This window comes from Dendrobates tinctorius, unplaced genomic scaffold, assembly GCF_039654945.1.
Source record: "Dendrobates tinctorius isolate UK_male_01 unplaced genomic scaffold, ASM3965494v1 ptg000021l, whole genome shotgun sequence".
NCBI lineage: Eukaryota > Metazoa > Chordata > Amphibia > Anura > Dendrobatidae > Dendrobates > Dendrobates tinctorius.
In genome coordinates, this window is record NW_027361689.1 from 15,050,917 (window position 1) to 15,074,073 (window position 23,157).

At 46.9% G+C, this 23,157-nt stretch overlaps 1 protein-coding gene across 1 annotated transcript in view; it reads left to right on the top strand.

The window, feature by feature from the left end:
• Positions 1-23,157, top strand: part of TAF1B (TATA-box binding protein associated factor, RNA polymerase I subunit B) — a 169,225-nt gene that overhangs the window by 134,577 nt on the left and 11,491 nt on the right. The window contains exons 13-14 of the mRNA XM_073568208.1: positions 16,068-16,138; positions 17,671-17,896. Coding sequence (XP_073424309.1) covers positions 16,068-16,138; positions 17,671-17,896 — 297 coding nt within the window. The remainder of the gene's footprint in view (positions 1-16,067; positions 16,139-17,670; positions 17,897-23,157) is intronic.

The window sequence follows — 23,157 nt, forward strand, 5'->3', positions numbered from 1 at the left end:
GCACCAGCGATCCCGACCACGATGTGACGCGGTCAGGATCGCTGGTGCATCGCTAAGTGGTCGCTAGTGAGCTGCCAAACAGGCAGATCTCACCAGCGACATAGCAGCGGTCAGGGGTTGCTACTTACCTGTCAGACGAGGCGATCCTGACGTCCTCTTGCCTGCGTCCACGCGTCGCTCGTCACCACAGCAGGAAGCCCAGCAGGAAGTGGTCGACGAGAAACGGCCCAGGACGTTCTCGCACGATCAGCGATAATCAGCGGGGGAGCCGGTTGGAGGTAAGTATCAGACATAGCGATATCGCTAGCAATATCGCTGCTGCATCACAAAACCAGTGACATTATAGCGATATTGCTAGCGATATCGCTTAGTGTAACGGGCCCTTATCATCTATGGCCTGAGTGTAGGGAGGGTCTTGTTGATAATGCGGGTAACTCCTCAACCTACTGGCCGACACGAGCGCCTTTAATAAGACTGTTTAATGTTAGAATCCCTATCTAATGTTGTGTTTTTAAATGGTTCCAGTGGACTCTGTCAAAGATGACAGGACTAAATTTAGATCCCAAGGAGGAGGAGTAGAGGACGGACAGTCAGCTCTAGTACAGGCCTGGATAAACCTGGCCACCCACCTATTGTTTGTCAGGTCGCAGCTGAATAAGGCTGCCAGGACTGAGACGTGTACTTTGAGGGTACTGACAGCTAACCCCAATCCTAAACCTTTCTGCAGAAAATTCCAGTATTGCCACTATCGGGACTTTCCCTTCCCGTATTGGGTCTGAGGTAGATAAGAATTTTCACATATCCTCCTACAAAAAATTTTTTTGTAGTCACTGGTTTTCAGCTACTGCGTAAGGTGGATATTAACGCTACTGAGAATCCCTTTTCCTCTAGTAGTGACCTTTTAAATTTCAGGCTGTCAACTGCAGCCCAGATCTCTGAGGGACGCTGTGTTAGAGGGTCCTAGACCTCTGTCACTGACATTACTCTCAGCCAATAGAACCATGGCCTTATCGGCCAAAAAAAGGGCTATCAAAATCACTCTGGCTCTGTCCTCCCTGATCTTCCTCAGAACTGCTGATGTGAGGCATATTGGAGGGAAGGCATACAGGAGACCTGATGGTCCACTCTATCCTGAAGGCATCTACTGCCAATTGTCTGTCCGCTGGACTTAGGGAGCAGAATTTCTGAACCTTCCTGTTCGCTTTTTTGAGGCAGAGAGATCTATACTGGGATTTTCCCACATGTGTCCTATCCGTTGAAAAACGGATTCTTTTTGGTACTATTTTGCGTGCCTCAAGTGGCTCCTGCTCAGACAGTCTGCCTTCAGGTTGTCTATAACTCGGATATGCAGGGCCGATAATGAGAGGGACTGGTGTTCTGCCAGAGACGTGATCCGGCCTCAAGCTGTTTAGCGGAGGCCCTTTGACCAGAGCAGTCACCTTCAGCCTGAAAGGGCCGGTGATTATCTGCCTCAAGGACTGAGAACGGGTGTCTTCCTGGTGGTTTACCTATGCAACCACTGCTTAGTTGTCCTGATAGGACTCTCACTTGGTGTCCACTTTAAGTTTGGTAACCATTCATCTTGCGTTTTTTTGATTGTTAGAAGTTCTCAATCGTTCGAGGATAAATTATTTTCCTCCTGGGCCCAGGGATCCTGGAGCCATAATGTGTCTAGGTGGGCTCCCCACCGCCAAGGACTAGTGTCCGTTGTGACCACCTTGGAGGCAGTGTGTGTGTGTGTGTGTGTGTGTGTGTGTGCCGGGTACTCCCCTCGGAGAGGACTATCTGTAACCACCACCTGAGTAACTGGAGTACAGAGTCCGGAAGGGTGAGCTTTTGCTCTAACCTTCCCTGCAGTTCCCTGTTGTTCTGCAGCACACACCTTTACAGTTCCTTTTTGTGGAACTGGGCCCATTTCACTGTTGGTATGCAGGAGGTGAGGTACACCGACATGGTCCTCCACAGAGCTCTCTCTGACTTTTTTTTATCTCCCTTGTCTTCCTCTGGGAGGTGATGCTCCTGCTCCACTGAGTTCATTGTTAACCTCAAAAATTTCTAGATCATTGCTGGTTCCAGTTTGGATTTTTTTTTTTTTTTTTGAGGTCCAGCTGCCATCCTAACATCTATAGTGTTTTCATCACTATTCTGACTTGATCTTGACAGTAAGGGAGATTTCTTCCCTTTATCAAGAAGTTGTCCTGATAGAGTATCATCAGAGCATCTTTTGCTCTGAGGTGCGCTGTTATTTCTGCGATTAGCCTTGAAAACTTGAGGGCTATCACTACTGCACAGGGCAGGGCCCTGTATTGGAAGTGACTCTACTGAGACCCATCCGGACTGACACTCTGAGACGTATATGGCCTTATTGCCGGATCTGGTGATGTGTTCATGAGATCTCAGAACATTCGAGGAATGTACTGCTGGCCTTATCGTCTCCACCGGGATTATCAGATACCTATTGAGGTCTTTTCAGAATTATAATTGACCTCCAGGAATTTTTCTGGGGCTTTTATCGAAATCTTTTCCAGGACATCTTTGTCTAGGAGTAAGGTTGTTTCCCCTTCCAGACCGTCTTTCTTTGAGAGGATTGCATATGTCCTTTTGGAAGCCAGTGGTGGAACCTTAACTCCAGACCTCATCCCACAATTTGCCGGATCCAGGTGTTGGACGAGAACCTTTCCCAAGCTGGGAGGAAGTGCACCAAAGAATGCCTGTCACTGGAAGGGTTTTTTGGTGTCTTTGGAGGGTTTGCTAAAATAAAAGCTTCTCCCACCTATGGATCGTTTGTCAGAGCTGTTTCTGTCTCGATCCTTATGTTGCCATCTCCTGGATTTCCGGCCCTTCTGAAAGTGTCGGGGTCGTAAACGACAATAAATCCTCATTCACCAGTCATTCCAAATCATTGTGCGAGCGCAAAACATCTGGTACCAATTAAGAATGACTCAGACACGCAGCTGATTCAGTCTTAGCTAATGTCCCGCATCCACACCTGTCAGGAGCAGTACAACAACTGGCTTTATTTACAAATACACAATACTATATTGAGTGTTAGGGGAAGGCGTGCATTAGGCGGGGTTTTTGCAGTATACATCTAGTGTCCAGTCTCTCTCTGATTTGTCAAAAAGTCTCCCGATGGTTACTTCTTCTTCACATTCCTGAGTTATCTTTTTTTAGGAGAAATGAAACTTAACTTAACTCTTTAGACACTGAATTTAAGTGAAAGTGAACACTGGCAGCCATCTTTAATACAGTTACATTTGCATTAGCAAGCAATTAGGAAAAACTTATTGTTTCACAGTATAAAAGTATAAAAGTTATATAAGAAAATATATTTTCACCTTGACAATCCCCCCTAAACACTAAGTTTTTCCCTTAATGAAAGATCCTTCGAGACTGTCCATGCGATGGGAAAAGGGGAGGTGGATTTCTTCATCCAGACACCTCAGAAGCTCTCCCCTAGCGAGAGGCCTCCAGGCAGCTGAACCCTTCACTAACCTCACATGGAGTTCTCCCGCTGTCCCTAAACTAAGTCTCTTAACATCATCTGAGAATGGGGGGTTTTGTCTACTCTCTTGAGGGGAATATACTTAGGGATCTCCCCTAGATCAGTACCATCGTACTCTGGTGGGTCTACTTCTTGATTGAGGAAGGTGCCAGTCGGAGTTGCTTTGGCAATAACCTTTTTATACAAGGGAATAACACAACAAAGAGTTATCGATCCAATTACAAGGAGGGCAATCAGTACTATACAAGCTTGTTGAAGGAATCCCTTGAGTCCACCCAACCAGCCGGAAAAGAAAGATGTGTCTACTCCAGCATTAGTTTTCAATTCTGCTGCTAACCCAGTTATCTTTTTAAGGGCTATCATGGTTTTTTCCATTCACTCCAGAGTTCTGAGGGATATAGGTACAACACTCCTCTCCCACCATCCCACAAACTCCTCCTTTCTCAGCTAATATCATATCAAGGGCTAGTCGATTTTGGAGTGTCATTCTAGTGTTAGGGCCCAATTCTTCAACTATACCTTGGAAGGCATCTTGGCTGAAATTGACAAACCTTTGTTCACTGTAATATATGTAATTGATCCATTCAACATTTTTATTAATCTGCACCTGTGGGATTATAGAAGCAAAGCCAGCATAGATCTGGTTCTGGGCTTTAAATTGGTCAGGCACCCCCCTTGGCACTCCAATAGCATCAATATATACTAGTGGATCTTCTTCATAACTCATATGGAGCTGATCGAGGCTTCTCCTTTTCCTGGTAGGTTCATCAGGTATCTTTGGATCCCAGGGTAGAATCTTGAACTGCATAGCTAGTTTAACAAGGGTGCATTGGCCTGTCCAGGCATTTGGCAACCTAGGACGGAGCTTACCATCTCCACATAACCAATAAATGTCATACATATATTGTGTATGTTTGATTAACAAGTCAGTATCTAGAGAACTATTCTCTTTGCAGAAACCTGTCTCGAAGATCCCTACTGGTGTACCTGTGGTGTCGTGGGAATTATAGCAGGTGTAATTGTCAGCTAATACAGTTACTTCTCCTGGGACCTTTAGTTTGGGTTCCTTATGAATTAGTGGGACGTAATCTGGGCAATCAGTGGGCTTCAAACCTTTCAACAAATTCATGACACAGGCAGTGGTGTTGTCATCAGGGAAAAGCAATGCATGTGTGTATAGGTGTGTATTCGCAGCAGCACAAGCAATACATCCTACAGAGATATTCTGGACTTTTACATTGTACCTCACCCATTCTAACCACAAATTTTTCCTTGGGGCTGTTTGTGTTTCTATGGAGAAAACCTCTTGCCAACTGAGACCTGGAATGGGGATCACTTCATTAACTACATTTTGCAAACGCTCACCTGGGCCTATTTTAGGTGTACTGGTAACGGGGGCCTTGGTTGGTCTGAAGCTAATATCCTGAAGCCGTATATGGCCTAAATACGCATAAGGTCCAGCACTAAATACATAATTATAATGCCTTCCTAGTACGAACGTCTGCAGATCAGCAGATTGAGGGCTTTCAAGATTTAGGAGAAGGGGGTGACAGCTTCTACCCCATTTACAGCCCCTAAATGGTTGCAGAAGGGCTGTTAGATGCATTCTCTCACGAAGACTCCTACCCGTCCCATCCTTGGGGAACATGGCTTCGCTAGGTTTATATCCCCAATCATTCCCCGTACTCCAGGCAGCATCTGTCCAATAATGACAATTATTGTTGTCTTGTCTGGTAACGCACATATAGAACTGGATGATCCCCTCTACCACCCGTTCAGTCTCAAGGCACTTGACTACATCACAGAAATCAAATCGCCAGATATTCACCGGGGCTGTCAGGTTTACCCAGAGAATAAAGGGACCAGAATTCTTATTTACAATAGGGGCCGAAGAGGTAGGGGCGAGGATGGCCCCCAGTCCCAAGGTCAAAAACAACAGCAACATTTCCCTTCAGTCACTACTGTGACTAAACACTGGTTCGGTCTCTTTTACAGTGAGAAGCATGAATCCAGGTGCTCTTTCCTTCAAGTTTTACTGCAGTGGGGGTGACCAGGATCACCGTGTGGGGTCCTTCAAATCTCGGCTGGAGACAATCTCTGCGCACAAACTTTTTCACATACACCAGGTCTCCTGGCACAAAGTCATGGACCACGTCACCTGTGGATTCTGGAAGAGAAGCAGAAACTGTAGAGTGGGTGTTAGACAGTTCCTTAGACAATGCAATCACAAATTGTACAACTTTATCATTTGTCTCAGACAACTCTTGTGGCCTAATGTCTCCTATTTTAGGTGGAGCACCAAAAAGAATCTCAAAGGGAGTCAGGCCGTGTTTTCCCTGTGGGGTGTGTCTGATATGGTATAGGACCACGGGGAGCAAATCTGGCCATGGGAGTGGGTGGTCCTGGCTCATTTTAAGCAACTGGGTCTTAATTGTGGAGTTCATTCTCTCAACTTTGGCTGAACTGGAGGGGTGATAGGGGGTGTGCAGACCCAAATCTGTCCCTAACATGTGCCACAATTCCTCGTAGACATTGGCAGTGAAGGCTGGGCCTTGATCTGATTCAACAACTTCGGGAATTCCAAATCTGCACGAAATTTCAGTGATGAGCTTCTTAGCTGTAGTTTTGGCAGTCATGTTGGTCACTGAGTAGGCTTCGGGCCATCCTGAGAACATATCCACAGCCACTAGGACGTACTCATACTTTCCTGACTTGGGCATCTGAATATGATCAACCTGGATTCTCTGCCAAGGGTAGTCTGGTTTGGCAAGATGCTGAAGTGGAACCTTGGCGGTGGCTGTTGGGTTACAGATGGCACAGACTGGGCAGGCTCTTGAGTAGGCTGTGACAGTGGTAGAGATTCCTGGGGCCCAGTAGAGCTTCTTGATACAGGCCAGAGCTTGGTTCTTTCCTCGATGAGTTGATCCATGAGCCCATGCTGCAACGGCTGGATACATTCTTTTGGGTAGACAGGGTTTCCCATCCACCTTATAGAGTCTAGGAAATTGGTATTGTCCGGCAGAACTACGATTCCCATGAATGGCTCCTGCAGCTTCCCACTGCTTCTTTTCTTCTTTAGAGGTCAACTTTTGTTCTTCCCACAATCTCTCTTCAGGTGGTCGGGCTGGCTTCCAGACAGATCCGGTGGCAGGGTATTCCATTTCCATGTCTTCTATCAACTCCCTCTTCTTTCTTCGGGCTTCGGACTTCTCAAAGTCTCGTTCTTCTTCGGCTTGGGTAGCTTCTTTGGTTGCCTGTTCTCTTGTTTGTGCTCTGGTAAGCACAGGCATCACAGGTGTATCAGTGCCTTCCCAACAGGGTTTTTCTGGTGCTGTTTCTTCTTCTTCCCACTTTGCTGAGACATTCTTTATGGCAGCAGCTTTGGCAGCTTGATCTGCTAAATGGTTTCCTCTAGTCTCCTTCGAATTGACTTTCCCGTGAGCTTTGACCTTGATCACCGCAATTTGTACAGGTAGCTCCAATGCCTTCATCAGGGCTTTAATCCTTAGTGCATGTTTAACAGGGGTTCCTGTAGCCGTAATGAACCCTCGGGACTTCCACAGGAATCCAAAATCGTGACAGATTCCATAGCCGTATCTTGAGTCAGTGTAGACATTGGCCGTCTTCCCTTCTGCTAGATAACATGCTTGTTGTAGGGCCACAAGTTCGGCTTCTTGAGCCGAAAGGTGAGGTGGCAAGGCTTCAGCCAGAAGGACTTCTGTTTCAGTGGTGACCGCATATCCAGTGTGGAACTTGCCATAAGAGTCTGCAAATCGAGATCCATCAGTCTATAGTTGCAAATCAGGGTTGAGAAGTTCTTGAGTTACCACATTTTGTGGTGCAGAGGCTTCTTGTTCCAGTGCTTTTACACAGTCATGCGGGTCATCAGGTGACCTCCCGTCTGGTAAATCCTTATACCCGTCAGGGAACTCCCCCCTAGAATGTGGAAGCAAAGTGGCTGGGTTGATGGTAGTACATTTCTGGAAGGTGATGTTGGAGGGCAGAAGTAGAGAGCACTGAAGTCTGAGATGTCTTTGGCTCGTTAGATGCTTAGGAGATGTTTGTTGGAGGACAGCAGAGAGATCATGTCCAGCTTGAATGACCAAGTCATGACCAAGTGCTATGTCAGCAGACTTATCCAGAAGAACATGGGCTGCATGCACAGCCTTGAGGCAGGAAGGAGCAGTTCTGGCAACAGGGTCTAGCCTGGCTGAGTAGTAGGCCAGAGGACGGAAACGATCAGCATGTTTCTGTGCCAGCACACCAGAGGCATGTCCTTCAGATTCTGAAACAAAGAGATGAAACGGCTGAGTGTAGTCAGGGAGACCCAGAGCAGGGGCGCTGACAACAGCTTCCTTGAGAGCCAGGAAACAGTCCTTTTGCTGAGCATAGATATACGGATTTTCAGCATGATCCCAGTCCGGTCCTCCAGTCTTGAGGCAATCATACAAAGGTTGCATGAGTCTTGAAGCATCCGGAATCCACTGTCTGCAGTAGGTAATGAGTCCTAAGAAAGACTGCATAGCAGAGTATGTCTTTGGATAAGGGATATCCTCGATTGCATGTTTTCTGTCCTCGGTGAGGTGTCTCGAGCCTTGAGAGATGCAGTGTCCGAGGAAGACGACTTTCTCTTTGCACCACTGGACCTTGGCCTTTGAGACTTTGCAGTTGGCAGAATGAAGAAAAAGGAGCAAGGACTCAGAAGCAGCAAACAGATTCTCTTCAGTTCCACAGAGGAGTAGGTCATCAACATACTGGAGAAGCGTGACATGAAGATTCTGTAACACCCACGGATCCAGGGTCATCTTCATAGCATGAGTGAACTGGTTAGGGGAGTTCTGGGCACCCTGTGGTGTCCTGGTCCAGGTCAGCTGAGATCCTTGAAACGTGAAGGCAAATAAAAACTGTGAGTCTTCATGAAGCGGGACACTGAAGAAAGCATTAGCCAGGTCAATAACGGTGAAGAGTGTTGCTGAAGTAGGCACTTGAGAAAGCAAGGTGTTTGGGTTGGGTACCACAGGAGTTTCCAAGATGGTGGCTGAATTGACTGCTCTGAGGTCCTGTACAAGTCTGTACTTCGGAGGGTCTCCAGGAGCTGTCTTCTTCTTCACTGGAAACAGGGGTGTGTTACAGGGTGAAACACATCTGATTACCACTCCAGAATGTAAGAGGGAGGTAATCTGAACTCCAAGGCTCCGCTCTTGGGCAGCCTTAAGCGGATACTGAGGTAGTCTTGGGGTATGGGTGCCCAGGTTTGAGGTGGACTTTTACTGGAGGCACTTTGAGCAGACCCACATCCTCAGGTCCAGTTGACCACAGCGTGGTAGGTAGATTGGGCAAATCCGGGGAAGGTGTCGTTTGCAGAGTCATCATCATCAGAGGGAAAGCCTTAAGGACACAACGATCTTCAGTGCCTTGTTGTGAGGCAGGATCTTGTAATTGCAATTCCATCCCTTGATCACCGAAGATGATGGTAGCGTGAAGCCTTTGAAGGAGGTCAGCTCCTAGAAGGTTGACGGGGCAGGTTTCAGACACCAGAAATTTGGCAAAGACACCAGAGAATGGGCCAGCTGGGACGGGAACAGTGAGTGGTGATGAGGTTTGTTGACCTTCAACTCCAATACATGTGAGGAAATCTGAAGACAGGGAGATTGTAGGAGGCAGCTGAGATGACGAGATAACAGAGGTGGCCGCCCCAGTGTCCACTAAGAACTTGAGAGGTTGATTGTCCACTTCCAGGGTCACTGTACCACAAGACGAGGAAGTACAGGTGGCGGGAAAAGTGGGCACCGGTTGGCCTGAACTTCATGAGTGTGGAGGAGGAAGAGGTCTCTGAGGGTGCCCCCTGCGAGGACAACTTCTTCTCATATGACCAGGGCTGGCACACTCCCAACACAGAGGTCTCCCTTGGTCATCACGAACTGGTCTGTCCCTGTAGTTTTGGCCCTGGGACCCTCTCTGCCTCAAGCGTGGTGATCCATACCGATCCTGAGCCTGATACACCATAACAGGTACTTCTGAGGCTTCTGCCATATACATGGCTGGTTTCTTCTTGCCTTTGTCCTTCTGTGCTTCCTTTTCTGCTTCTTTTTCTTCCCTTTGAAGCATTTTCTGATAACTCTTCACAACAGTGAGGACCTGTTTTAGGGGACCATCAGGTAATTCGGGACGAAGCTTCATGACCTTATCCTTCAGTGGATCTTCCAGACCATCAATAAAAGCACGGACCAACAAGGCTGCCTGCGTCTTCACATGAGTTGAATAACCCAAGTCTTCAAACTGCATAGTTAGTCTGGCAGCGTATTTCTCCACAGCTTCACCAGATTCTTGTTGTATATCCTGTATTGATCCTGCTTCGTCACAGAGACGATCCTGGGCCCACTTTGTGAGTTGAGCGATAAACTCCTTTCCAGACTTGAACTTGTTGAGAGGTCCTGCTTTAGTGGGGTCCAATTCCTTCATGATGGTGGGGAGAAAATATTCGGAGGCTTTGATTGAGGTGATGCCTGATAGATCAGACCATGTAGCCCCGTAGATGCTCCTAGTCTGTTCCAGTTTCCTTACATACTGCATGGGAAATTTGTCCGGGTCAGGTAACTTGTTAACAATAGCATCAATTTGTACCGGAGTGAAGGGTTTGTATTTCAGCTTCAGCCCTTCTTCTTCTTCGTCATGTGTCACTGCCTCATCCTTCGGGGCAGTTGGGGGTGCTGTGGGTATTACCTCATCCAGGGGCTTTATACCTGTGTGCATCAGTGGTATCATGTATTCAGCTACCAAGGGCATGATGCCCTCTAATCCGGATTCATGGTAACAGACGATCCTAACTTCTTGTAAATCGAGATCTGGGGTTGATTGGAGACAATTCTTGATGACTTCAACGTGTTCCTTCATACAGGGGCCCAGTGGGTATCCAAAGAGTCCTGAAGATATCAATGGTATAGCCAAAGTTCTACGAGGAAGTGTATCTCTCCCTAGCCGTCCTGCAAAGATAAGCACTGTCTGTAAGGCGGTCTGCAATATTGTACGGCAATGCTCGGGTGTCCTGTAATCATATATAGGGCCTGCAGTGTGTAACACTATATCACAGGGCAAATTCCCTCCCTGGGTGGACATAGCGTCTCCTGGATGCAAGGGGCCATAATTGGTAAGGTAGGCCTGACACTCTTGGGTTATGGCTGGGCCTCCCTTTTTAGCTATCTGTTGGGCCAAACCACCTCTATGCGACAGGGTAGAGTTAGCTGGGTTCACTATGGCTCCTACCTGGTGGGTAACTATGTCCCCATACCCCACTGAGAAAAGAACCTGGGAGCCCTGAGGTGTGATATAATAGCGTGAATGACAGGGGAACCAGATTTCAGGGTCATGGGGCAACCTAGAGGATTTGTTGAGAGGGGTAGGTAGTGGGCTCCTTCCGGGCCGGGGGGATTCGAACGGACCTAATAGCAGTGGCGGGGCAGGGGGAATTGTAGCAACCTGATTGTCAGAATCTTCTGATCCCTCATCATCTCCGATAGCTTGGCGCCTCATACGCATTACGGACCGGAAAGCCGTACTGCCGGTCAGGGCATCAAGAGTGAAGGGACCTTGACCAGGTGTATTTACAAATATCACAGTGGGTTGAACCGGGAGACTAGGCCCAGAGGCCGGAACAGAAACAGGAACATTAGAGGTGGGAACAGCATCGGTCGGTGCCGGAGGTTTCTCAGGAAGTGGTGGTCCCTGATAGTACTCGCCGGAAAGTGTTACCAGCGGACATAGTGGCTGGGGAGGAATTCCGGGTGCACCAAGATGGCTGCCGGTGGAGGCGTGGCATGCCCCACTTCCGTCCATGGTCTGGGCGGAACCCCAAGGACGGCCCGCCCCACACACACGGCAGGTTTCCACCCAGGTTGGATTCTGCACGCCACAAACAGGACACACCCACGCTTCTGGAGAGCTTGTCTTGTCGCCATTATAGGGCGGTGGTTGGGACTGCATTTTCATCATCAGTGGCACGGCGGCCATTTTACAATCTATAAGATCACAGTTCAAAGGCATTTTATAACCAAACACAGGTTCCGCATTGTCTGATCCTCCTTCCCCATCAATCTCTTTCCATCCTTCATTCTTCAAGCCTCGCGCAACTCGCAGATGAGCTTGTGCTTGTTCTAACAATCCTTTATCTTTCAACATGCCTCGTTTGTTCTCTATGAGATTATGCCACATAGCCGGCTGTAATCTCCCTGACGAGGGCAATCCTACATGCTTATACAATCTCTCAACATTCTTGACTGCCTTCTTGCCTTCCTGTGACGCTACTATTGCCTTGACCTCCACAGCATCCTCATCTAACTTGTGGGGCACAGACTTCTTCTGCTTTAAGATACGCAGCATGACTCTTACAGAATACTATGGTTCTCTGCAGAAAAACCACTGGTAGCGATATCAACACTGATGTTCCACAGTACGGAGCCTCACGTTCGAGGTACTAGGAAAAGAGCCTCGCGCTCAATATTTCCTTTCCCTAACCTTGAACAGCAGTGATTAACAGATTATCCTGCCACGATATTCCAACAGTCGGGAGGCGGTCTCCTAGTGAGAGCCCTCCACAGAAATACAGGTGGTCCCTTCTCGGGACGTCTTAATTACCTAGTTGGTACAATATCACAGAGGCTGCGTCTCCTATCCCTTCCTCTAAGTTGCCCCACAATCTGCAACTAGCTCAATTTATCACTCCACTTCACTACTAGACAATAGTCACGGGTAGGGTGGTTAAATGGAGTACAATGACCGGTGGAGGAGGTGTGGTGTACACGAGGACGCGCAGAATGCGACGTCTCTCAGTTGCTGGTTCAGAGCGTGGCACAGGATCGCACTCAGTCTCACCACTCGACCGGTCACCCCTCAGACCCAAGGAGACCACAGACAAACCAATAACGGCTGAGACACTAGCAAGTGTGACACATACAGTGTATATGATCTCACTTACCGTGTTTTGGAGGGTGATCAGTCCTCGAGGTCAGCCACTACAGGTATCATCCACAGACATCCAGGCATGGGTCCAGAGGAGCCTCGGATCACTGTCCACGCCCCCCGTTGGGCTCCAAATTGTCGGGGTCGTAAACGACAATAAATCCTCATTCACCAGTCATTCCAAATCATTGTGCGAGCGCAGAACATCTGGTACCAATTAAGAATGACTCAGACACGCAGCTGATTCAGTCTTAGCTAATGTCCCGCATCCACACCTGTCAGGAGCAGTACAACAACTGGCTTTATTTACAAATACACAATACTATATTGAGTGTTAGGGGAAGGCGTGCATTAGGCGGGGTTTATGCAGTATACATCTAGTGTCCAGTCTCTCTCTGATTCGTCAAAAAGTCTCCCGATGGTTACTTCTTCTTCACATTCCTGAGTTATCTTTTTTTAGGAGAAATGAAACTTAACTTAACTCTTTAGACACTGAATTTAAGTGAAAGTGAACACTGGCAGCCATCTTTAATACAGTTACATTTGCATTAGCAAGCAATTAGGAAAAACTTATTGTTTCACAGTATAAAAGTATAAAAGTTATATAAGAAAATATATTTTCACCTTGACAAAAGGAGAGCCGAAAGAGGCCTGAAGATGGCTGTCTTTTGGGAAAATTTTCTTTCTTGTTGTCGGTTTTACCTCATACGTCATCAAATGTCTGACCAAAATAGGAAATTTCCTTCACACGGTAAAGGGCAGCGTTACATCTTTGCCTGTGTGTCCCCCAGCCAGCATTTAATCCATCCTGCATAGCGTCCTATATTAGCTAAAGTTCTTTGCGCTTGCGGGCTGGTCTCCCCTTCCGGTCTCAGCCTAGCCTCAAGCTGCATTGTGGACGCCACCTGACGTATGCAGTCATGCTCAGCCTAGAATGGCCGGTGGCCTAATTTGCTGTATAGCCTTGCTGAATCCTGCTGAAGTTTCAGCTAGGAATACTGCCGCTGCTCTTATGGCTGGTATTGCCTCTAGGATAATCTCCCTGGGGATTCTTTGCTCTAGCTGATCCTATAGGTTATTGATCCATATCTTAAGGGATCTAACCACACCAGTGGCCGCGATGGCCGGTCTGTATTTCAGATGAGGTCTCCCAGGCTGTTTTAAGACCATTATCTGTCTTTCTATCAGAGGTTCTTTCAGGGAACCTAAATCCTTTAAGGAGCAGGGAGGACTTTCTGGCGACCTTTGATATCGCTACATCAATTTCGAAGCCTCATCCCAGGATGAGGATGCCTCTTCATCAAAAGGGTACCTCCTTTGCAGGGAATTGATTTTGGGACTTTCTCTCTGGTTTTTCCCATTCCCTTTTAATGAGTCATTGCCAAAAACTTGAAGGCTTTACATTTTTCCTCATAGCAAGCTTGTCGAACCTAAGTGCTATGGCTTTTGTATCTACCAGCCCCACGGTAGGTCAGACTGCTTTAATAAGCTTGTCCGTACTGTATCCTCTACTAGGAACGTATCTTTCTCATCTGAGCTACCTTCTCAGTAGTGACATTTAACAGAGTCCTCCTCTGATCCCTATGGTCTTCCTGAGAGATCAATGAGGGGCTGGTCTATCCCTTGCTTTGCTATCCATGTTTGTTGACTGCAAAGCCCTTCCTGATTGTAGACTTCTGACAATCAGGGATCTCCAGCTCTCAGCAGAGCGGGTGTCTCTTCCGCTACTGTTCTAACAGCACAGGTCTGACACAACCCCTTATTCCTAAGGGACTTTTTTTTTTTTCACCTAAGGAATATTCCTTATTTCTAGCTTTTAATTTACCCCTTTCTTAGGGACCTCCAATGCTCTACCCCACCAATGTATGTAAGAAGAGGGGAGAGAGGAGACAAGAGAGAGAGGGAAAGAGAACAGACATTATCGTATTGGACTTTCTCAAAGCTCACTCACCACTCGGACGCTTCACAAGACGGGTACCGGATCTGGAGGCTGACTGGTCTGTACACATGACTCCCATCGGGACTGTGGACACTTCCTTGTTAACACCATGACGATCCTCCCGTACGCTGTCCGAGCGGCTTCCACTGTAGTTATGGCGCGTCTGGCTCCTCTCATCTGAGCGAGACCGCCACTCCTGCACCTCCTGGTGCGGCTGTAAGTGCTCTGGCAAAAAAGGCTCTCAATCTCAACAAGTTAGCTGCTGCCACTTTCAGATGAGAACAGTCACATTCAACCTAGAATGGTTGGTGAACCCTGCCAGCACTTCTGACAGCATTACCCCATTTTTTTTTTTAATTAACTAATCATCTGGTTGATCCTGCACCTGCCGGTCACCTGCGCTTCCTGGGTGTTATCCACATGCGCACTCCATCCAACTTGTTTGCACCCCCAGTAACCACTACTTGTGTGCGCTGATCTCCTCCCCGTGCATGCCCAGGAGCGCGCCAGCCTTTCCCCTGGGTGCGCGCTCCCTTTGTATGCTCGGGGAGTCTTTCTGGCCAGTTCCTAGTGCGTGTCTCTGTCCTGCCACTATTGGGTGCATCACTTCCGGTGTGTGCCCGGCTCCCGGCCTCTCCCGGCGTTCTTCTGATGCCCGGCCGTCACGACACCCGGCGCCGCCGCCCCCTCCCTACCTGGACCTGCCCAGAGGGGGCAATAATGCTGAACCACCCCTGGCTACCAAGATGCCCGGTCACCTCCACCTCCTCCATACCTGTGATGGATTTTACCTGGAGGGAGCGATCACTGTTCTGCAGGTACTGCTTCTTCTTTATGGCCCAAACGGTGATCGGCGTCCTGGGCTCAACAGGGAGGGATTCCAAGAGGGTCCTCCAAGGAGTCTTACCTCTGCCCGGGCACTGATGTGCTTCACGGGCTGCATGGCCACCACATGTCAACAGGGAGGGAGCACAAAAGTGGCCTCCGTGGACTTCTATGGGGTATGTCGGCATCTGGGAGGGGTACACCCAATGTGGTCTCCGAGGCATCAAACTTCACCTGGGCAATTGCCTCACGGGCTGTGGCCATGCACTCACTCAGGGGGGGCATAGGAATATATGGCCCCTGAGGCGACTACCGGTACCTGGCGATGGGTGTAGCAGACCGGTGCCTGCCAGTAATCACCCGACCCAGGCATCCTTTTCTTTCTTCTTTCTTCCAGAATATTCAAGAGATTTTCATCTTGAGGGTTCCCCATCGAGGACAGGAAACCAACTGATGCGAAGAGAGGAGCCGCCCCTTTTATCTTGAAGGTTTCCTGTCCTCATTGGGCGGATCCCCTCTCTTGTGGTGCCGTCATGTAGAATGGAAAAATGATATTTACCCCCGATGGCCTGAAAAGAAAAAAGTTTTAATGTGAGAATCCGAATCCAGATCTGCCACAGATCCAAAATTGGATTGTGACAGTAATCTGATGACCGACCCGCTCTTAAGATTTACTTATATAATACCCAAAAACTATTGCTGCTCTTGGCATGGATTTGTGCTGAGTTTCTATGAGCTGTACCTATTTGTTAGTTCCGGTACTAATAATTCCTGTGTTTGTCCTTTATTTAAATATCCCTAATTTGCACTGATCACTTTAATTTTGTATCTTTTTTTTTGCAGATTTCCTTGGGATAGTGAGAGAGTTTTGTCTTACTCTCGGACGTCCAGAGCAAGGTTAATAAAAAGGCAGCGTAAGTGCCGATTGTTTATAGTCAATACAGTTTGATGTTAATACAAGGCGCGCTGCTCACTCTAGGCTGCTTGCATACAGTAATGGTAATTTGCAGACTATTAAGAATGGTTTGTTTATCTATAAACATTTACTAATATAAGGGTTTATTTTGTTGTCATTCTTCATTGTATTCTAATGACTATTCATCAGAATAGACAGAAATGACTGCGTTCACATGATGCTACATCTGAAGCGTCTCTTCGGTAGGATCTCGCTGTATTCATCGTGAGTAGCCCCTGCCTAACGTTTTGATATAGCTGTGCTGTCTCTTTTCCACCGAGGGACCCTATCTGAAAGATGTAAATCATCTGGAGGAGATCTAATAGAAGGGTTCTTAATGTGACACAGCTAAACTCAGCTGTGCTGCTCCTTTCCACACAGGGACCTTATCTAAAAGGAGTGAGTCATATATGCTCTAATCTTCCAGCACTTTCTAATCATGCAGGAAGTTAGACTAGGAGATCAGAGCTCAGTCATTACATCTCACACACTGACAACCATAAGCTATTGTGGATATGTGTTCTTTTTTTGGCTGTTTTGCTGCCTACTTATGATTGGTCAGCTTCATACAGGGAGAAGAAGTACACGCCCACAATGAAAAACCGTTTTTGTTATTGTATTCTAATGACTAATCATCAGAATAGACAGAAATCATTGTGTTCACATCATGCTACATCTGAAGCGTCTCATCAGGAGACTCTCCCAACGTATCTCGCTGTATTCATCGTGAGTAGCCCCTGTCTAAAGTTTTGATATATACTCCAGGAGATATGTCAAATAGGTCCTGGGCCCTGCTGCAGATAAATGGTGCAGGGCTGTGTCTAGTGCTGCAACTCATCCCCGTTTCAAGAATATATCCTTGGTCTCAGCCACAAAGAGCCAAACGTTGGGAACTTGGAACGTTCTAAGTTACTGATCTCCAAGTACAATTCCCAGCAAACCCTAGCAGCTTCTTTTGGGGCATACAGATTTGCAACAAATCAAAGACTGAGGCAAAAAAAATCTCAATGTCACGATCCTTTTCGAAAGTGTCTTTAGCAGGATTCACAAAATGCTCATTTTTGTTCCAGAAATTTTATTATGGATTTTCAAAGTATCTACACCAGTATCATCAGGACTAAGACCAATTTAATAATGTACTCAGCTTTTACTATGAAGTATGGTGACAGATCAGCTTAAGATTTATTTATATAATACCTGAAAACTTTTGAGTGATTTGTGCTGAGTTGAGTTTTTATGAGCTGCAACCTATTTGCTAGTTTCGGTACCAATAATACCTGTATTTGTCGATTCAGCGGCCGCAGGGCAACTCGTTTTGCGTCTCACTACGGTTCCAGTGTTTGTTTTTTGGTTTGCAGATAATTCTTCACACATCCTGACCTTCCATCTGGAACCTAAGCGATAACTGTCACCCGGGCAAAACAAGATCCTGGATATCTGTAATAATGAGGCCGGGCACTAATGAATGGTATCTTTTGTGTCTCCACACAGGGATAGCAAAGAACCTGCAGAGTCAGTTTAGCAAGCTGGCGGGTGCTGCACCTGATGCTGGGAATCAGGGCCCTTCAAGTTTCTTGTTTAACTGGGAAGAGCAGAACACAGGCAAGATCTGTTTTCATGGCCACAGCCTGGAGGGAATTGTGCAAGAAGGCAAGAAACTGCTCTGCAGCCTGAAGAAGAATTACTGGTTGAACACCGTGAAAAAATGCAAAAGCCGGTAAGACCTTCATAGAGCGAATACCTAGTAATGGTTATCAGTGGTGCATTGCCCCGGAGGAGAAACAATGTGAGGGCAGTTTGTTGGTATTGGTACCCACGGGAAGAAGGGAAAAGGAATTGGTATAAAGTGCAGGAGCATTAGGTATGGGGGTTCATATAGTTATTCCCAAAAAAGACATGTTATCCCCTTTCCATGGGATAAGGGGTCCAATCACTGAGACCCCCGGGGATCTCAATATTAGGGCTCTTGAACCCAAAGAACAAGGCTCTACACCCAATCCTGAAAGGAGCGGGTGCATATGTATGTATGGGGACGAAAGGCCTCCACTCTACTCATTGTCTATGGGACTGCTGGAAAAAAAAGCATTTTCAATGAATGTGGTGAATGTGGTGGAGGCCGTGTGTGCGCACCTCCACTCTGTTCTCAGGAGTCCAGAGTCACAATCTCAGGATCCTTGGGAGTCCCAGTTGTCGGATATCCAGTGATCAACAAGTTATCCCCTATCCTGTGAATAAAGAGTAGCGTGCCTTCTTTGGAATATCCTTTTAAGAGTTTTGGAAGAGTGTCATTTCTAGAAAGGAAAGAAATAAAAGACTATTTTAATCTTGGAAGCTCTTTTAATTTATGAGCTATCACGTTAATGGGCTTCAAGGAACTGTAGCATCTGCTGAAGAATTTGTATATACGTCATTTGTATATATGTCATTATAGCGAATATTAAGAGTTAGGCCGGGATCACACTTGCGAGTGTCATGCGAGAAAATTGAGCATCAATACCCGGCATTGCCGCCGGCATTCGGGACCAGAGTGTCCGGTTGCATAGAAATACATGGTGCCGCACACTCCGGTCCCGAGTGCCGGCAGAAGTGTCGGGTATTGAGGCTCACGCGAGTTTCTCGCATTGCACTCACAAGTGTGACCCTGACCTTAAAGAGGTTGTCCACTACTTAGATATTGAAGGCCTATGCTTATGATAAATCATCAATATCCAGTCTGCGGGGGATCAGTCACCTGGCATCCCACACAGATCAGCTGTTTGTATTGGCTGCCGGATGTGCACATAGTACACCGCGTCTAGTGGACGTTTCTGGGTACTGCAGTCCTTCTCCTATTCATTGGGCTGCAGCACATGAGGATGGCTCAATACAGAGTGTGTGGCATAGTACTCTTCTGCCACAGGATAGATCATCAACATTTAATAAGTGGACAACCTTAAGATGGTTGACCAGACATTGGTGAAGCTGATCTGTTTAAATAAAAAAAAATTAAAAATGATTATATATATATATATTTATATATAGTAAATTTTGCCTACCATCCCACCCAGGGTCCCCACTGTTCTTTTTGCTTCCTCTTCCAGCATGGACGGTTAGATTCTAGCAATCCTGTACCTGATTAATGCCACAAAAAGCAGTGACATGATTGCAGATAGGATTGCTATCAGCAGCCCCCTCTTGTGTTACATTCGTTCCTGCCATTATCTCGTGACATGCACAACGTATCATTACCGGGAATGAGTCTGCCCGCTGCCATTGTCTCGATTTAATGCATCAATTCCCTAAGTAAATGAAGATATTCACACGTCGCTGCCGTTCTCAGGCTCCTGCGTGAGGGGGGACGTAGGCTTTGCATTGTAATCCAGACCCGCTTCGTTCTGGGGCATCGTTTTCTCCCTACCTGACACGTACCGCCCCTGTGTATGGGTTACATTACAATTTGAGCCCTATCTGAGAATGGCATTGAATTCCGGGATTAAAACGAGAATGCGGAGGCCTCGGTGCTGCGCGTCACAATGGAGGCCCAGACACTGTTACAAGGCTGCTGCAGATTAATTTCCATCTTCAGGACAAGCCATGGATGATTTTTTTTTTCCTTAATACAAAGGCAAAGTTTATGCTGTGCAAACGGGTAGCTCAGTTATGAAGAATAAACAAAAGCCTCAGCCGCCGATGGTGGCCAAGACAAATAAGGAAAATGAAAAAGTAGATCAGTATTCCAGAGCTTTTTTGTCTGCTCCGTGTCATTTATGCTTATAATATATACAAGGCTCCTTTTTTTCCCGCTAACAAAAGGTGTTGTGTTCGGGTTTAGCACTTGTTTTCATTTCCTGTCCCTCCAACAGACGTTTCACGCCTATTCCTGCTGGATTTGCAGGTAACCTCAGTGTCAGGTGTAGTTGGATTATGGCGCCAGCAATCAGAGCGGAGGGGCAGTTTATTCTGTATATTGATGCAAGAACAATGATGGGGCTCTTGTTAATTGTTTGCTGATTGCCATATACTGTCGCCGTTAGTTGTGCCATTTTTTTTTAATTAATTTGCACTGTTAGAGGTTCACACAAGCATTTTGTTACGAAACTTACTGAGATGGTGACACAAGAGGGAAGACTAAGGATTCGGAACCCTTCCATTCTTCACCCCTGTCCTCTGCCTACTATTGCGTCCTATGTCGGATGTGAGTGTATGACCTCTCTATACCCGGCATGCCAGCTGTGCTACACAGCCAGCTCCTCCTCTTAATAACAGCGACCTGAGCAAGCTCCGATTGCTGCCGTACCACAAAGGCAGATCATTGTTTGCAATCGCAAGGTGCCAATGGCTTAACATGACAGCCACACGCCAACCTTGTATTCCCATGAACCCCAGCTCGTAACGAAGGCTTCATAGGAGGTCGGCATTTGTGCTGTATACTGCAAAAATATTAACGTTTGGGAAATGTATAAAAAACAAACAAAAAATGCCATAAATAAGTTTGAATCACCCACACGTACCAATTTAAACTTTAAATAAAATAAGAAAATTTTTGATAATACCGCGTCTGATCTGTGAAATGATGTTAAAATACCGTAAGTTAATCAGTAAGATAAAAAGTTGTAAAGGTAGAAAAAATGCTTAAATTGGAGTTGTTTAGTCGTCTCACATCCCCAGAATAATGGAGTAAAAAGCAATCAAAATCAATATACTCAAGTATACTGTACATGCATACATATACGTACAGCACTCCATTGTACAGCTTGTATAACAGTGTATATTTTGTGCCCCCTTCACATAACTCAGCACACAGCCATGAATGTCTAAACCGCTGGCAACAAAAGTGAGTACACCCCTAAGTGAAAATGGACAAATTGTGCCCAAAGTGGGAATATTTTGTGTGGCCACCATTATTTTCAAGCACTGCCTTAACTCTCTTGGGCATGGAGGTCACTAGAACTTCACAGGTGACTACTGGAATCCTCTTCCATGATGACATCACTGAGCTGGTGGTTGTTGGAGACCTTGCGCCCCACCGCCTTCCGTTTGAGGATGCCTCACAGATGTTCAATATGGTTTAGGTCTGGAGACATGCTTGGCCAGTCCAGCACCTTTAACCTCAGTTTCTGTAGCAAGGCAGTAGTGGTCTTGGAGGTGTTTGGGGTCGTTATCATGTGGGAATACTGCCCTGCGGTCCAGTTTCTGAAGGGAGGAGGTCATGCTCTGCTTCAATATTACACAGTACATGTTGGCATTAATGGTTCCCTCAATGAACTGTAGGTCCCTGCAGTATGCAAGACAGCCTCAAACCATGACACTTCCACCACCATGCTTGACTGTAGGCAGGACACACTTTTCCTTATACTCCTCACCTGTTTGCCACCAAACACACTTGACACCATCTGAACTACAGTAAATAAGCTTATCTTGGTCTTGTCACACCCCAGAACATGGTTCCAGTAATCCATGTCCTTAGTCTGCTTTTCTTCAGCAAAGTGTTTGCAGGCTTTCTTCTGCATCATTTTCAGAAGAGGCTTCCTTCTGGTACGACAGCCATGCAGACCAATGTGTTGCAGTGTGCGGCATATGGTCTTTACGCTGACAGGTGGACCCCTCACCCCTGTAACCTCTACAGCAATGTATATGGTCTGAGCACCGCCCCCCCCCCCTGTAACCTCTGCAGCAATATGTATGCTCTGAGCACAAACAGGTAAACCCCACACCATTGTAACCTCCGCAGCAATGTGTAGGGTCTGAGCACTGACAGGCGGTCCTCCCCACCCCTGTAACCTCTGCAGCAATGTGTATGGTCTGAGCACTGACAGGCGGACCCCCCACCCCTGTAACCTCTGCAGCAATGTGAATGGTCTGAGCACTGACAGGCGGACCTCCCCACCCCTGTAACCTCTGCAGCAATGTGTATGGTCTGAGCACTGATAGGCGGACCCTCCACCCTTGTAACCTCTGCAGCAATGTGAATGGTCTGAGCACTGACAGGCGGTCCTCCCCACCCCTGTAACCTCTGCAGCAATGTGTATGGTCTGATCACTGACAGGCGGACCCTCCACCCTTGTAACCTCTGTAGCAATGTGTATAATCTGGGAACTGACAGGCGGACCCCCCACCCCTGTAACCTCTGCAGCAATGCTGGCAGCACTCATACGTCCATTGTGAATAGACAACCTCTGGATATGATGCTGAGCACGTGCATTCAACTTCTGTGGTCGACCATGGCGAGGACAGTTGTGAGTGGAACCTGTCTTGCTATGCCACTGTATAGTTTTGGCCATTCTGCAGCTCAGTGTCAGGGTGTTGGCAATCGTCTTAAAGCCGCGACCATCTTTATGTAGAGCAACAATTTTTTTATTTTTTAGATCCTCAGAGCGCTCTTTGCCATGAGGGACCGTGTTGAACAGTGACCAGTATAGGGGTATTGTGATAGGGGGCTATCTTCATGAAGCGGCCCCATGAAGCACCTTGGGCAGTACCAAGAAGTTGGGGTCAATTTAAGGTCCTGATCTTGGATCACCTGCTGGTTTTGGTTCCAGGCTCTAGCATAGAAATTTGAATATCCAGATATTTTTTTTCCCCAATAGCCTTGGCTTTACAGTGTTGGTGATTGGCTTTATTGAAGTTGTTTCAATATTTTGTTATTCTCCCCTGGGCAGGCATTTTTTTGATTGGTTTTCCTGACTGTCTTTTATAAATCCTGGTGGCTCTCAAATGTGAATATGTAGCCTAATCCCAGGACGGTAAGATTTGAGCTTGGGGTTGACGCGCCCATTCAGGTTTTTGACTTTTAGGAGCCTCTAACGGCGTATAAAATTTTTTGCCGAAGACTAGTCTGACCGGACAAGTTTAGACGACTGAACCATAAAGTTTATCTCGGGACACATTTTCTTCTACACTTGGTTAAACAGCTTTTACTTTATAATGCAGAGAGTGAACCGGATAACTGGATATGCAGCTTAAACCAGAACTTCTGGCCTGATAACTGAGGGATCATTA